The sequence below is a fragment of the Falco biarmicus genome, chromosome 5, assembly GCF_023638135.1.
Source record: "Falco biarmicus isolate bFalBia1 chromosome 5, bFalBia1.pri, whole genome shotgun sequence".
NCBI classification, from domain to species: Eukaryota; Metazoa; Chordata; class Aves; order Falconiformes; family Falconidae; genus Falco; species Falco biarmicus.
This window is the reverse complement of record NC_079292.1, coordinates 2,778,583-2,796,034: the sequence shown is the minus strand read 5'-3', so window position 1 is coordinate 2,796,034 and position 17,452 is coordinate 2,778,583. Positions and strand designations below refer to the sequence as shown.

At 39.7% G+C, this 17,452-nt stretch overlaps 1 protein-coding gene across 5 annotated transcripts in view; it reads right to left on the bottom strand.

The window, feature by feature from the left end:
- Window positions 1-2,372: 2,372 nt before the first annotated feature.
- LOC130150685 (uncharacterized) overlaps window positions 2,373-17,452 on the bottom strand; it is a 37,987-nt gene continuing 22,907 nt past the window's right edge. The window contains exons 3-4 of one of the 5 annotated variants that reach the window (XR_008822327.1): window positions 8,621-8,850; window positions 2,373-7,554 (exon numbers count right to left, since the gene is read on the bottom strand). Coding sequence is in view for 3 of the 5 variants with exons in the window: in XM_056341855.1 (XP_056197830.1) it covers window positions 7,271-7,554 (284 nt within the window). In the remaining 2 variants the exon portion in view is untranslated. Of the gene's footprint in view, window positions 7,555-7,672; window positions 8,851-14,466; window positions 14,583-17,452 lie in introns of those variants that run through there. The other 4 variants (XR_008822328.1, XM_056341855.1, XM_056341856.1 and 1 more) reach the window with 4 other exon arrangements.

Sequence of the window (17,452 nt, the reverse complement as noted above, 5' to 3'; positions counted from 1 at the left end):
GGAGAAAAAGAATCATCTTAGTGAAGGTTCGAACTTTCTCCCTGCAGTTTATTCATTTCCTCCATCTGAACTGGACTGTAAGTTCTGTGTTCAAGATGTAAAATACTAAATCCCCCTTAACATGCTTTAATTTTACTGGTTATATTCATCTGTAACACCTCAAATATTTTTTCACATTCCTCAAAACTTTCATTTTTTCCCCATACTTATAAACTGCTATGAGGTCTTCAATCTTTTCTCAGAACTTCTTCAAAACCTCTAATCCTTTCTACACCCTCTAGACCTTTCACGTCATTCTCATTTTCTCAGTTCTTTCAGGTCTTCTAGTAACAAAAAAGCATCATTCACTCCTCTAAACTTCAGCTATGCAAAAGTTCAGTTGTCTAAACTGGTCACCCTCCAGTCACTCTTTGATTGTAGAAACAGGCAGATCCAAAGGGTGATGTGTCTGCTCTTAAGACAGGGGAGCTTCTTTTGATGTGTCAACTTTAAGACATGTAAAGTTAGGCAAGATGGGTACTACTCACAAGACCTATATTCGACCACATCCAGCCCTTCACCATTTTGCACTCTGTATTTGCAATTCCAGTTATAAAATGGGGCTATAAACCCACTACAGGGAAAGTTAGATGCCAAAATGTTTGCTTCATTTACGTGGAGTATTTTCATGATGCACTTCTTTTGTATAAATAGCTCAGCTTTCATTGCCTTATTTTGCTCCAATATCAGATTACAAATTCATGTCTAATTTGCTGTCCTCTCCCTTCCCCAAGGTCTCTTTTAGCTTTACTGCTCTTTCCATCCCACTTAATGTATGTTTTCCAGTTTATTTTCTCCTGCATGCTTTAATCCTTCTTTCTGCCAACTGAAACTTTTTACTGTATTGGAGCCTCTAGGCCTTTTTTCCTTTTTTTTTCCCCCTTATGTCCCTTCACATTATGGTTTTTGTCCTTGAGAACACATTAAAAGGACTATATGTCTTGAACCTCTGTCCAAACTAGATTTTCTCTTAATCAAGAAATTGTATAGGTTTGGCAAAATACTCAAATGTTGTTGTTGGGAGGTGAAGTCTTTGATGGAAATAGTGATCAAAACCTCATTTACTGAAATTCATCACATCTATCACAGGTAAGCAGGGCAGGGAAAAACACTTCTGACCAGTTCGAATTCCCATTTATTTTTCAGCAGCAGACTGGTTTATTTGCTGTAATATGCTAAAATTTCTTATGACAGCTGGAATGTGAGTTTAGACAGCCTTTGCACTGTAAAGTTCATTTTTGCAACAGGGAATAGGAGAAGTTGTTTTCTCCCACTCTGAAGAAGAAAGTTTTAAACCAGAACAGTGAAGAAGATCAGATTTGAGGAAAATCTAGTGGGGGGAAAAGAGAGTACTTTTCACACCTTTCATCCTTCCGATCATCATAGTGAAAAATCCATTAGTCAAGACCATACATAAGTTGATAGTCTTTGTCTGTTGTTTTGGAGTCCTTTGACCACTCTGAAGAACAAGAGGTCAGAATTATTTCCTGGTGCATTCACAACTTGATGGTATTTCGTGGGTGAACATTATGGAGAACATCAGGAATACTGTGAAATGTAATTTCTTATTGTGGTATCACCACACTCTTGCAGTCTTGCAATACACAACATACAGAGATGAGAACTGGGAATTATGGTATAACTATTGGCAATGCTGCTGTGGGCCTCTGATGAACAGACAGTGGATGATATTTAACACAGCCTCTGCAGCATTTCACAGAAGGGATATTTTTTTTTTCTCTTGCCATATAACTGCTAGACTTTCGTTAAAAGTGTGTTGAGTGTTTCAAATGTATTTGAGTTGCACCAAATATTTCTCTAGCTCTTTCAGATCCACATAATCTCTGCTGATGCAAATCACAAGAAACCTAGCTCTGTAGTCCAGCTGTGAGATCTTATTTTATGCAGAAGGTTCTTTTGTTTGTTTTTTGGATTTGAAGCTCAAAGCACTACTAAAGGCAGGTGTCATTGACAAGTACTATGCAATTTTCTCTTTTCAGCTTTGTCAATAGACTTCATGATTAAACTGGCCTCCATGTGTTCCTTGTTCAAGGCTTCTTAGGAGCAAAGGCTTACCATTGAGAAATACTGACTACGTTATATTCTCTTTTCTCCCCTGGTGCCTCAGAATCAAAGACAAAGTTCTCATTTCATGTGTCATCCCTCACCTATATAATCCTATAGTGAGGTGGGGAGTACCAATATGAAGAAAGATGAAGGTGACCATGAAGCAGAAAGTCCGTAAGAAAATGGTTACAGAATTAAAAAAATTAAGGACTGCATATGACATGGTTTTTTTCCACTCTTAATAGTAATTTTTATGCTCTTAAAAATAGATTTTAAACATTTATTTAAAATTGGCAAGATGATTACCTTATTTAAGAACAAAGAATGAGAGAAATTGGCCAACTCATAGAGCACAGTTTCTCAAATTTCAGGCACCCATGCAACAGCTGCCTGGTTTGAAAGGGGTGTGAAAACATTTGTACCATGCACTAACAGATAAAAAAAATCTTCCCAACACCCCATCAGAAAGCCAAGCCTGAACCATGCCCTGGGTAAAAGCAGGAAGAATCTTGTTAATACCAAAGGTCCCTACACTTCAGTTCCTAAATAAAACCCATAGAGAGTCCTAAGAGAGTCACATACACTGCAACATTGCTGCTAATTTAAATTCAGGAAAGAATTTCTTCCTAGCTCATACCTTGCAACTAGTTTTACATTGAATGTGTGAACAGGGCACATCAACCAGACATCTGAGGATGTAATGCCATTAAAGGTACAATTTCACCTCATCTGTGTCTACTTGCTCACCTCCAAGGCTTCAGAGGACAATAAATGCAGACCCTAGAAGCCAAATTACAGATCAAGATAGGAAACTCATAGCTGATTTCTAACCAGTGTTGAACAGAAACTCAGCAACGTGAATAAAATTGTACAGTTTTCTGGCAATAGCGTTTCTGGGGGACCTTTGTAGGAATACAGACCCACCACATATCTGAAAACTGTCACTGCAAACTTGTGCCCTGGGACAAAATGGCTTCCCAGGATTCTGTGACAAATCTCATTCCATTCAATCATCTCCTGCTTAATTACGTGATCCCTTTCCCAAGCACATCCCATTATTTTTAACAGTTTAAATTACTCAGTCCCGTTCCCCTCTGTCAGACAGTTCCAGAAACATACTTCTTGGATGAATGAGGGCATTTTTCCAATTTCCCCTTTAAATTTATTCATGGCCAATTTATAATCATTTGATTCTGTGCCAATACCATCCTTTAACTTAAATAATAATTCTTCTTCCTTGATATTTACCTCTACAGTATGTCATTCATTCATTCAATTCATTCAGTTTAAAATAATCTTAATAAATGTGAAAATGTTGTAGCTATAAAATGAAAATGCACTATGTTGACCTTTACTAGATTCTGGCACTAACCTGATTTTATTAAGTATCAGAAATGTTGTAACAGATATTAAAATGTAGTGACATTCTGATATTATGCAAATCTATCTGGACTCGTTTCAATTCTTTTTGTCTTTCCTCCTCCACCTTTTTCTATACAGTTTAATTTTACAATGAAGCCCAGATTTTTAGACAAGTATTTACATATTTGTGATTGGAAATAAAAGGTAGGAAAAGACATGTTCAGACAGTTCAGTGGCTTATGTAACTGATCGCTATTTCTGCAGTCTCTCTTTCAGATAAGTAATCACAGTTGTCTGTACAAATTAGTTACTTACAGGTACACACATTTGGCACCCACTCAGGAGAGAAATGGAAATCTGGACCATGTAATTAGTAAGTCCACCCAAATCTATCAGTGCAATTAATATGTTCAGAAGGCTAAATACTCAGCAACAAACAACTGACTTTCTGCTTTTTGCTTTCCTGTAGTTAGTACACCTACGCTGAAAAAAGTTGCACCACCTATACAGTGAATTCAACATATTGCATGTCTGACCTATGCTTTTTGAAATACTGTCAAGTTTGCCTAAAACAAAATATAGGAATAATAACCAGTAAAACAGTTCAGTGAAAAGATCTGTTCCTCTGCCTCAGAAGCTAAGAAAACCTGACATTTATAAGGGTATGAACTGATGAGAAAGATTAAGATTTTCTTACAAATATGATGTCCTTAAGGCCATTGTTTGGCCTTGGATTAGAACAGAAATATGCATTGCCAAGCAATTCTGGTCACATCACAGCATTTGACTGTAATATTTCTCCTTGTACTGAGAGCAGAATGATGTGTATATCAAGACAAAAAACCTCATTCATCAACATACATGACTTTTCGGATATCTTCATGGAGTCACAGAGTCGTTGAATGGTTGAGGTTAGAAGGAACCTCATCTGGTCCAACCCCTGGTCAGGCAGGGACATCTAGAGCAGGTTGCCCAGGGCCAAGTCCAGATGACTTTAATATCTCCAGGGATGGCGACTCCACAACCTCCTTGGGCAACCTGTGCCAGTGCTCCATCACACTTGCAGTAAAAATGTGTTTCCTGTGTTTCAGTGTGTGCCCATTGCTTCTTGTCCTGATCACCTTCTTGGGCCAACACATCCTCTTTGCAGCCTTGTGACCTGTAGCAGGTGTGAGGAACAGATGTTTGAGATTCTTTTGGCTGCTGGTAAAGGGCATGCTCTTCTCCATATGCAAGTTTTCAACTTTCTCCATAGGCATGTTTCTCCAAGCGACAGGTGTGAGGCTCAGTATGACACTGCACTGCCCAGCAGTCTTGCTGGCCACATGCCTTTGGGGCTCTGCTCTGAGCTATGTTCAGTGTGTCCGGCAGGCACTTTATCTTTCTTCCTATGTAGAACTATTGCTAGACCATAAACCATACACACAAATGGACCTTGCCATCTTTTAGTACCAGAGAACATTCATGGAGGAAAAAATACGGTGTGTTTCGAAACAGGAGTTTCATATAAAGGACAAAAGATTAGCCATCTAACCCATATGGTCCTCTAGCAAAGGAGTTACCGTTTACTCTAAGTGGCCAAATGGTTAGGCGCATAACATGGTAATGTGATACGGGAAATTTCTCTGGCATCGGCTGAGTTTTCTTTTTATACATCCCATAGTTTCTCTTCAGTAATACAGAAAAAGCACATAACAGCACAGGAATTGCCCATGTAGTACTGTACTTCCAACAAATCTTTTTATAGACAGTCTAAGCGATTATTATTGCTGTATTGCAAATTATATTTTCGACTATTAAATATCAAACTGCAACTTCACAAACATACACAGGTGATTTTAATTATTAGGTTTTGGCCATAAGTGAGACTATTTACAAAGACAATATTTATAAATAAATCTGTGTTTATTTATTTAGATGTAAAAGTATTATGTGACTCAAAAATTACTCAACTCATTTCCACAAAAGCCTTGGGAATAAAGACTGTTATATCCTTAACTCCCAGAAGAGCAAGCCATTCTGAACTTTAGGAATGCTACACGGTGGGTTAATTACTCATAGCTTTGTCCTCAGCTACAAACAATCAGCTCACAGCCCTGAGATTTGTGCAATCTATTACAGTTGCTCTGTGTAGACATTCATCCATCCACATTTGGAAACATGAAAAGCACTGTTCAGTATGTTAAAAATGATCTATATTAACTTCCCCTCATTACTCAAGCCATGAGGCATTCAAGACTTCCAAGATTTCTTGTGAAACAGTGCTGTACTCTCAGCTTTACCGTCCTACAGGGATTTTACCACCATTTGTCTGTATTTACAGCTTCATCACTTTTGCACGTAAAAGTATTGTCCTTACTTGTGCTGAGAAATAAATATTTAACTGATGAGATATGCAGTATAGCTCTTATCCCAGGGAATCCTGAAGTGTTTAATGTTTCTGTGAGTTCTGTCTAACATACTGTGTCAGCTTTATTGAGACATAAAATGGCTCATGTGGCTTTCCATGTTTTCCTTCAAGCACAGTAATTCTCAACTTTTTTAATAATCATTATGTCTTTTCTGAAATTTCTTTTCTAACTTCTCAGGCTTACATTCTTACTTGTTAGGTGGGAAATAGGGAGTATTTGTCAGCTAGTGACACTAGCCATGGAGGAGCCCTGGCCCCACTCTGAGGGCTACTCTCTATGAATATCTCAGGGCACATTCCCAATAATCATTTATGGAACTACTCCAGGAGACTATATTGTTTATTATTTTCCAAACAAAATGTCAGTTGTAATCATCCAGAATATTATCAGGTTGTCACATTTGCAACATGTGAAAATAAATATTTTCATATTACCATCCTTTGGTATTTGAGTGAAGTAATAATACAATCATTTTCTTTGAAATCTCCACAGTGTTTATTCTGTTTTGTTATGATTCAGATCAAATATGTTGCATATAAATTAAACACTTAAGTATTTTGTTGAAGGGGCTAATATTGCTTTTTCTTTTATCTGGCAAACAAAATCTCTTTTGTTGTAGCTTGATAAACCCTTTCTTCAGATGATGCTCTCACACGGGAGGAATCCTTAAAACCTCATCAAGTTCTGAAAATCCACAATGGAAATACTCTTACTGGTTTTGAGGCAGAAAGACAAAAGGCATTAGAAAACAAATTGTCTACACTCTGGAAACATTTTCAGAGCACAGTTAGGCACTCAGGACAAAAAAAGATCCTGATTGTAGATCCTTTCCTTGCCATCAAATCTTTTAGGAGCAGAACCCAACCAAATAAAAGAGCCCCTGGGCCATCCTCTACCCATGTTACTTTTCTTTTTGCTTCCTTTTGTTTTCTTAGGTCCAAGATGGTTTTGTTCAATATAACTATTCTGTTTATTTACCCCCATTAACATATTGTTCCAGGTACCCAGAAGTGCACCTGCTTTGGCAGGTACTGGCTCTGCTTTTATTACAAATCCTTCAGCTTTCACATCTGTATAGAAAAATTGAAATAACTTTGAGTTGAAGTTTTACAGTTTGGTCTTCAAATGGCAGATTTTCACTGACCAAATCTCCCTGTAATGTGAGCAACCAGTGCAACTGCTGCGTACCCGTCCATAACTTCAATTTTCTTCTGGATGTTCCCACTGGCATGTAATCTCTTGGCAGAATATACAGATTAATTCAGCTCTTAGGGTCTTTGCATTGTAATGGAATGCTTGAGTAGGGATATGCTTGATTCTCATCAGATTGCTTTTCATAACCAATGTTATCTTGCTTGAGATGCTAGAAAGCCTTTTGTTTTTTGCCAGCGTCAACAAAATATGAAATGTCTAGTGCGCTCTTGTAGTGCCTTTAGTTGTCCAGGTTCTCTCAGAACAAAGTTAATGGCAAATCCAAACAAAAAAATTATGTCTCCCTCACTTCTATGTCCACAGTCTCGATTATAATGGCTGCAGTTAATGCATTTCCAACCATTCTCAGCTGCAGTTTTGGCCCTCAAAAAATGACTTGGGGCAGCTTCACCTCTGCTTCCAAATAGGCCAGAACTAGCCCTAGGAATGTATCGCTGATTCCTTTGCATTTCTTTGGCTGTACCTGAAAGACAATGTGTGATACAGAAAACTGAACAACATGCTGTGCTATTAGAACAATGCTTTACAAAAAAAAAAAACAAACAAACAAAAAAAAAAAGCTACAAAACCCCCATAAAAATAAGAGGTACAAATAAAACTGGCTATAGTTTGCAATTATCAATGCCTCTTTTTCTCATTAGAAGCTTCAGCAGTTTATCACATTCATTGTTTATTTCTACATATTTTAATTCCAGGCTTCTTTATGGCATATGCAAATAATGCTGTTTAGGCTTTCTCAGTGGTGCTTTAACATATCGCTGAAACTCAACAACTTTTCTGACCCTATTATGCAGGGAAAAAAAAAAAAAAGCAGAAATGTTGTTTCAAAGAGAAAGGCTGAAATGTTTGCTTTTAGCTCTATTTTAAAATTTATTTTATTGCAAAGTGTAAGAATAACCTCATGCATGAGTATGGGGCTAAGGGGATGGAAAGCAGCTTTGCATAAAAGGACCTGAGGGTCCTTGTGAACATCAGGTTGAACATGGACCAGCGATGTGCCCTTGCGGTGAAGCAGGCCAGCAGCCTCCTGGGCTGCATTAGACAGAGCGTTGCCAGCAAGTGGAGGGAGCTGGTCCTTCCCCCTGCTCAGCACTGGTGAGACACACCTGGGTATTGCGGCCAGCACTGGGCTCCCCAGTACAAGATAGACATGGATGCACCGGAGTGCGTTCAGTAAAGGCACATGAAGGTGATTAAGGGATTGGACCATCTCTTGTACAAGATGAGGCTGAGAGCTGGTACTGCTCCGCCTGGAGAAGAGAAGGCTTGGGAGGACCTTTTCAATCTATATAAATGCCTGACAGGAGGGTATAAAAAAGACAGAGCCAGGCTCTTAGTGGTGCCCAGTGACAGGACCAGAGGAAATGGCCCAAATGGAAATACAGAAAATTCCATTTAAACTTACAAAAGAGATTTTTATTGTCACATTGGTCAAACATCAGAACAGGTTCCCCAGAAAGGTTTTGGAGTGCCCTCATTTGGAGATATTCAAAAGACATCTGGACATGGCTCTGAGAAACCCTCTGTACCTGACCCTGCTTTTAGCACAGGGTTTGGACTAGGCGATATCCAGAGGTCCCGGCCGACTTCATCCAGCCTGTGATTCCATGGTTTACAACATATTGAGTGTAACAACCGTTAACTCACTGGCTCCTAACCAGTACTGATTTGTTGTTTGCTGTATGGAGGTGTGGTGGAGGGTCTCAGGGCAACAAGACAGGAAATCCAGTCTGCCGCTTTCTTCTTGAAACTCCTGAAACTATTAGTTTAAAGAAAACAACACTACATTTTACTAATTAACAGAGAGCATATAGTGTCAAGCTTGAATAAATCAAAACAGTATTAAATATGAATTAAAATTCTCTGGCTTACAACACTACACAAGTATGTGCATTGCATATATAACCTTCACTGAACACCATACCATTTTTTTCTTGTGGAACCCTCTTCTGTTTTTTCATGGACATCTTCACCTGGGTATTTCACTGCTTTGAAGTGGCTCAAAAATTGCCTCCATATGCCAAATACCCAAAGTGCAAATTGAACAAGGACTTGTATAGGTGCAGGAATAAGAGCAGGATACAATTTCATGTAATATACAACTCTACTGTAAAATAAAGGATCTCATTTAGCAGAAAGGATCAACTCTAGTCTGGATAAACCAATGTAACTCTGTGTTAACAACATACTTTCCTCGAATGTCTAGATATACAAAAAAGAATAGAATTTTCCCTAATATTTACTCCTGTGTTTCCACCTTCAGTTGCATACTCTAGTCTTCCTCTCTGCTTCAGCTATGTAAGTTATGGGCTTGGGGGCAAGAGGGAGAGTTATTAGTCATTTCTTGTGTGAAAGAGGGCTAGAGACCAATGAAGCCTTAAGGACAACTTAAACGAAAGAGAAAACAATGTTGGCCACCTTTGATGAACTTGTTTTATGCACTACCACTATAGATGTAATTACAGTGCATTAGTACCCATTACCTTTATTTCCATGGGAAGTTCTGTGCCAGATTAAAAGAAAGGTAAAAAAAATATAAAATTCTACTGTTAATGAGAAAACTTCTTTGCCCAGCTCAGTTCCTTGGTCTCCATAAACAAAAATAGCTACAGATTTTCTCCTCCAAAATAATACCATATCTCTTATTAATCCCTCTGTAATTTGCTCTGTTCAAGCAAGTTTTACAAATACATTACCTTAATAGCACATTATTCATTATGGAAATATCTGCTTATGTTATGCCTTGTAGTGGAACATAACATGACATGGCTTTACCTCAGGGATTTCCATTCTCATTACTTCTACACATCACCAGTTTTTACACTGTGGATGCCATTGTGGTCTGAAAGCCTGTCAGTGACAACAGGAGCGAAACGTAACAGTACCAGAGGGTGGATGGGCTGCACCAAGGCCTGTATCATGTCTCCAATGAAATGAAGTGTCTTGAAATTTTGTTCTGTCTTTTTGTAAGGTTTCAACAGCAAGCAGCATATCCTTTTCATCTCTTTATCTTCCCATGCACTAAGAGACACCATGGTGATTTCTTCATATCTCTATATTAAGACAACATTTTTGCACTGTGAAGGACTATTAACTACATTTCATAATAATCTTTTCCTAAGCACCATTACCATAATTAACAGCCTGTTAACCAAGGCATTAGACCTTCAGCATCATATAATAAATTGTAAGTCCACAGCTGGTAGGAGACCTTTTCAAGAGAAACACTGCTCAGGAATAAAGCAGCCAGAACTGCGAAAATCTGTTTGTTCAGTGGTGGAGAACTTCCAGTGTCCATTAAAGAACAAATGTCTGACTTAAATTGCTCCAAAAAGGTACTTAAATAAATATCATGCTAAGGAGTTGCACTCCCACCAGCGAGAGCTCCATCAAAATTGGTTAATTATTCTTTGAAAGACTACTTCCTTAAAGGACATAATTTTGCTACAATAGCTATATATTGGGTCATTAACTACCCTTTGGCAACAATTATTTAATATTATGGTGAACCATTCAAAGAAACTTTAAAGCAGAGAACAAAGATATTGCTGGACATTTGGAAGCAGGTAAGGCAAAAGTTACCATGTCCATCCATCTTGAGATACCTTTAAACAGTTTGCTAGCAGCTAGTATCCTGCAAGTTTCCTTAATACTGTTAAAGCGAGTGCAATAGCCAACAGCTATAATTCTCATGCCGGCTTTGCCATTCAAGTCTTAGGTTTATGAATTTTAATTTCTGCCCCCAGCCCTATTGTCTCCCCTCACCACTGCCCCCCCCCCCCCCCCCCCCCCCCCCCCCCATTTTAAAACACTACTGCACTGTCATAACATAACAACGTTAAAGGAACGTAGCTCAGGACTTTTTCATATACACCAGTGCCTTTTCTTATTTGTCTGGGGAACAAACTGCTGTTAGACCAAATTAACTCGCATGGTGTGACATACTTCACTCAGCCTTTGCCACAAAAGCTGCCACAACAAAAGTTGCTGTGCCCTACTTAGCAAGTCAGCACAGAAACAAGCAGCATAATGGCATATTATGGGAACATTAAACTGTTGACCACATAGACCATTTTAGAAAAGTCTAGGGGCTATGTGGCTGCCAAAATGATTGCCACTATGTTGTCACAATGTGCTACAGCAAGACAGTCAATACAGCTTTGTAAATTTTAGATTAAGAACTGCACCGTGCATCCTGAGTTTTCCAGAAGACTCAGATCCTAACACTTCTCCTGCAAGATACGAGTTTAAGAAATTGTATGTATAAAAAAAATACATAGTTTGCCTTACCCATCCTTTACTTTCCCAGTCATTAAAACAATCAATTCCTGTGTCAATCCAAAAGCAAGCTGTTTTACATGAAAACTTCTTTTGTTCCTCTCCTGAGCTGTCATGTTTCTCTGTTGTATGCCTTTCATTTTTTCTAACCTGGTTAAGCAGTAAGCAAGCAAGCAAAATTACTAGATTTGCTAGGGCTTGTTTGTTTAGTTTTTTGCAGTCACTCAGTGTATGAGGAACCAAAGAATGAATGCAGACAACAGCAACAAAATGAAGGTGGAAAACCAGAAAATGTTGCTTTGGTCTTTCATTTACTGAACTTTCTTAGGCAGTCACACTCTTGGTAACTGAACACCATCATGTTGATAAAAGTGTGAAAAGCAACAAGAGCATCTTCTGCTTCTAACCTCAGCTCAGGTCCCCTTACCCATGTCCTGCACTCCCACTGCTGCTGCCATGGGCTACTGACACATCCACTTTTCCTCCAGAGGCTTTCACCCTTTCTTAATTGCTCAGTAAGGAACAGAGCTTTAGCTTCAAATCTGCAAGTCCCTCCTCAAGACTCATTTCTGTAGCTATTATGGACCCTGCAGGTGTGACAGCATCTAGCACAGCTGAGGAAAATCCTGATCACAGATCCCAACACCATCACAGCAGCAACCTTAAGGCATCCATGAACTAAGAACTGCAACCCAGGAAGCACATACAGCTAAGATAAATCTGTAATTTACCTCAGATTTGTTCTCCAGTACTTACAAAAAAGACAAGAGAGTTACAGATAAATAGAAAATGCAGAACTCTCAGCCATCACATTTCAAAGAGAGCCTGAGCGCCACAAGGTTCCCAACAGGCTGCAGAGCAAGGAGCATCTCACATTACTAGGACCATGGATTCGCTAACATCTTTAAGGAAGTCATGCAGATCCCAGCTGTACATGCTTCCGGGTGGTAGCAAGCTCATATAAACCTGCATCTCTGTGAGTTAAGTTTCTGCTCTCTCCCTGCTCTTAAAAAGCAGGAAGAGATTTTGGTGTTTAAAGGGATTCAAGGAAGTAAAACTGTGTTCCCCTGTTTCCACATTTCTTAGTCTGAAAATTCCCAACATTTGCTAAACTTTCAGAAATCCTTCTTCAGGACAGGAATGGAGAATGTAAAGGAATAAAATATGTAAGAACAGACAGTTTTTCTGCTCAAACATCCTGACACCAGACCCTGAAACCCCAAGGGGCTGGACCTACTCTCAAGTTTGCTCATGTGAACACTACTCAGTTCAGCACAAGATACTATAGTAAAGTGGTCCTAAGGCACAAGGCTGTGGGGCAGAAGAGCCTTATGAAGAAGGGAAAACCTAGGATGAAACTTTTGGTTTTGTGGGTTTTTTTCAGAATGTCTTCTTGCATCCATCTTCCTGATATGTAATTTTAAGTGTTAGAATTAATACACGCTCCATTCCATCTCTATGGATAAAAGCCAAACATTATTTAACCTATATAGTTTTTATTTAACCTACATAGTACAATGTAATGAGCACACAGTTCTTTAATATCTGCCTTATAAATAACCACAAAAGCATTAATTTTTCAGATTTTCATCACAAATATTATTGTGCCACTTCAGTCCACTCATCTTCCCTGGAGATAAATAATTTGATCTAACAGGGAGAAGAATTTGAACATAAACCAGAGTTCATGAACTCAGGGGAAATCACTGAGGAAACCAAATATATGGTCAGTGTATATAAATAGCTCTTTGAAACACGCTATAGAATGAAATAAATATATCAGCTAGTTTGTTAACACATTGCACAAGTAATAGAATGTATTACACAGGTAAATAGAATGTATGTTAAAAAACTGAATCCTGAGGACAAAATATGATTTGCCACATTAAAATATTCTTACACATCTTGACCTATAGTGATCTGTCAAAGTGGTCTATAAAACGTCATTTCTTGATCACGATACTATGGCTAGACCTTCCATTTTACTGACGTTACCAGTGGCTGAGATTGGGGTCAGCTCCAGAGCAGAAGACTCTCGCTGAAAACAGTTCCCAGCTGAACTGTGTAACACACAGAGACAGCGAGAGGCTTTAATGATCAAAACCAACACCCTGAGCTGCCCTTTGAAGAAGCAGCAGATCACATAGGGTGTGATATATGAAGAGTGGATGCTGACTGTGCCAAAGAACGTAATTTCCAGGCAGGCCCATCCATTGCAGTGACAGTGGCCAGCACGCTGCTTGCACAGGAGTAACACAGAGCTAACGTGGAGCAGGTTGACTAATGCCCTCTACCCCAGGGAGCACACGGTTCCCTGGCAGCAACATACTGCTCCCACAGCCCCATGCTGCTCTTCTTTGGTCTCTCTTTTCAGTAGGAAAGAAGTGACACCACTTTTGCTCCGGGGGGAAATCACAGGTGCTCTCTCTAGTGAGGGAGCAGGAAGGGGGTAAACCCTCTCCTTGTCCCCCACGCAGGTCCCGGAGCAGAGTCTGGCAGCAGCACTGATTTGGGACCACGGCTTGGATACGCACTGCGCTGTCGTCACCATGGGCCACCCCAAACTCTCTGGGAAGTCCCGGAAGAAGGGGTTCACTATGTCCCTGGGAATTCAGCTTTATCATAACAAAACCAATCAACCAACCAACCAACCAACCAACCAAAAAATTTTACCTTGGTATCTTTTATGCTGTACAGTTTGAATATCAGAAAGCAAAACTGTAGAATTCAATTTTTAAATGCTTTAACATAGTGTGACGGGGGGAGCCCGGCTCAGGTTTTTGAACATTTGGGTGTGCACATGGTAGACAACGGGGCAGTGTCTCGGAGATTGCCGCAGAGAAATTTGTGCCGATATTACTGAAACAGAAAATTCACTTGTGTGGAGGCAGTGCTGGGATGCTGTTAGAAGAAGCCGGGGGCTCTGACAGACCAGTAAGTGTGGCTGAGGGCATTATCATCCCATCTGTCCACCCCCCCTTTTCTCTCCAAAGTCAGCGTTCCTGTAGCAGAGGCATCACAGGCAAATCTACCCAGCGCTCAGCAGAGATCGCACTCTCAGCTCATCAGCTCTTCAAGCCGCAAAGCCACCCGATGGTTCATGGTGGCTTCTGTCACCCTGCTCCAGGGTAGCAGCTCCCAGCAGCACAGGGCATAGGAGAGCTGACGGTGGTAACACCTTGGATCACGGCTGCTCAGTCTGACAGAGCCCATCTGTCAAAACCCAAAGTGAGAAAGAGAGATAGATTACACAGGAACTGTGGTTGTATTAAGGGTATATGTAAAGTCACGCTTTCCCAGGAAAAAAATATGTAATTAAGTCAGTTACCGTGCTTGGTATTTGTGCATAGTATCTGTAGCAGCACATCCAATTAAAATTAAATAATAGAAAATAAATCTCAGCTGGAGCACTGCCTGGATAAGTGCCCAAGCAGGAAGTAGAGTTGTATTGTCTGAATGATTTATGTTTATGAGCAATTCATGAAACAGATTTTTTCTGTTGATTCTGCACTTTTTGCTGATAATTATGGAACATTTTGGGGGTGAGGAGCTGCCACTCTAATAGAAACAAAATTTCCACTCCAAACAAACATGAGGTAAAAATAACCCTGTATCTTATCAAATTTTTAAGGGGAGAAGAGTGTTTAAAATTTCATTGTCTGTTTCTCATGTATTCTGAGGTTTCTTTTGGTATTATAAATGTGATTAATAATACTTTATAGTGCACATACTTTGAAGTCCCTACCCATTCCCAGAATGGACGAAAGAGATCCTTGCATAAAGCACAGCTTTGACTGTCAGTGCACATTTTTAAACAATAGTGGCCTGTGTAATGAAAAGCCTGGCACAGACATTCCAGTTTTTCTACAAGATTTTTACATAAATGTAAATGGACAAGCAACATCACCTCTCACTCTTTTGTCCGTGAGGGTAAGGAAGCATGGAAAATCAATATAGCCCTTCCTTACCTTATCAGGATACCGGGAGGAGAAAATACAGAGAGTAGGCACAACTCCACAGATGGTTACGTCTATAGTAGCAAATTAAACAAGGTCAAGACTCAGGCCAGATGCTGATCTGCAACTCTCCATTCAGTTAAGCTGTTCCTGCAGTTCCTAATGCTGATTTTGGCTTTGCTGTCTCAAACATTGCCTGAGAAAGCCTCAGGGGTACTAAGGGACCTCTCTTCACTGGCAGCCTGGGCATGGCAGTCCCATTTTATGGGAGAAGGGGAGCAGGATGGACTTTCTTTCTGGCTGGACACACACCATGCAGTGCTAACTGGCCTCAAGACTAGAGACCTGCCCCTGCCTGTTTTATGTACCAGTATAGACATAGCCTGTAAAAACCTCTGATAAAGGGACATAGCTTCTGGTTACAGACAATATAAAACTAGATTAATGGTAAAAGTCAAGCACATACTGTTGTTAATCAATTTGACCTGCAATTAGATCCATACAGACAGTTTGTTGGCTGAAGTCTTCAGGTCATGAACAATGTTTTGCAAGTATAGCCATAGCCTTTGCAGGGTCTGATACCGTTGATATATGCTTTTCAAATTATTTTCTGTAAAGGCTAGACTCCAGGTCGATGACCTGAAACTCAACAGCATGACCTTCATCTCTCTAGCAATGCATGTGCTGCTGTGAGGACCTCTCCTGCTTGCATGTTGGTGTGAGTCAGGCAAGCCAGACTATCCAGAGGTCATGCAGAGCTGCAATCCAAACACACTGGATTGGGAAACACATGGACTGGGCAAAGACTTCTCTAGCAAACACTCAAGGAACAGGCTGTTGGAAGAACTCTTGGTGAAAGATACTGTTGTGTAACTAAGCACCCCCCAAAGAGAGGAGGAGCAAAACTGGTTAAAAAAATTCCTGATGGAAAATTCTGTCCTACTTAAATCACAGCACTTCTGCAGGAATGTCTCCATCTGTAGACTTTACAAAAATAGTCTACTCATTCCTTTTCAATACATCTAAAACATTTCATTTTGAGAAATCCAGAGCATTCTCCTTCACTGCTAGTGATACTGTGCTTTATTGCAGGGTCTCTCAGAACTGACAAGCTGGGAGTTGGCTGAAGATAGCAACTGACTGTCCATTCCTCTGCTTTTTAGGTACAATCAACTTAAATACAGCCTCCCTGGCAGAGCTTTGTCTAATCTAGTTTCACAAGGGTTTGGTTGTGTTTTTTACGACTTTCATCCTGCTTACTAGTTGGAAAGTTATTCCTAATATCTAATATAAATTTACCTCATCACTTCGGAAACATTATAGGAGAATGTCATCAGTCACTCCTCTCCACCTGAATATGTATAGTATAGCAGGAAAAATAACATCAAATCAAAGTGTTTAGTCCTTATTGAAACAAGCACCTATATGTTGTAAAAAAAACCCCACGTTTTGTCATTTTTCTATTCCCTAAAGAATTTTTCAGAATGCTTTTCACTAGCAGGATCATAGTCAGATGTTCGTTTCAGTTTGACACTAATGGATAATCAGAATCTCCTGCAGAATGGCCATCCCCACTTCCTGCTCTGTGCTGTCTCCTCGTGATTAAATGTGCAAGACTACCTCAGTGCACATCTGCAAATGTAAGCAGAGGCCATAGGGTGCTTTTTCAGCTTTGTCTCAGCTGAAAGCAGCCTTGGGTGAGCTCTCAAGTATGGCACAGGCTGAGCAGGGAAGCGAGAGCAGGACAGACCACAGGAAAAGCATGTTGCAGAAAATTATCAAATTATTCTTAAAGCATCTTATTACCATACCAAAAGCAGGGACAGTGAGAACAGCAAGGAACTCTCTGCAAATAGACCTGAATCTTGGCATGGGGAGATTTGTTATTTATGTGCTTGCAATATAGGACATACCTGCCTTTGCCTTTTTGAGCACTGGGAGTGCTACTTTTTCCAAACGAATGAAAATCAAGAGTTAAGTTAAATGACATCATAAATTCCAGACATTGATTTTTATGTTAGTAGTCATCTTTATGCAAAGCATAATGTATCATCCTAAATGTCACTCATTCAGTAATACTATTATAATGCTATTCCTTGGTGATGGCCAGGAAAAAGTTGTTCGGGG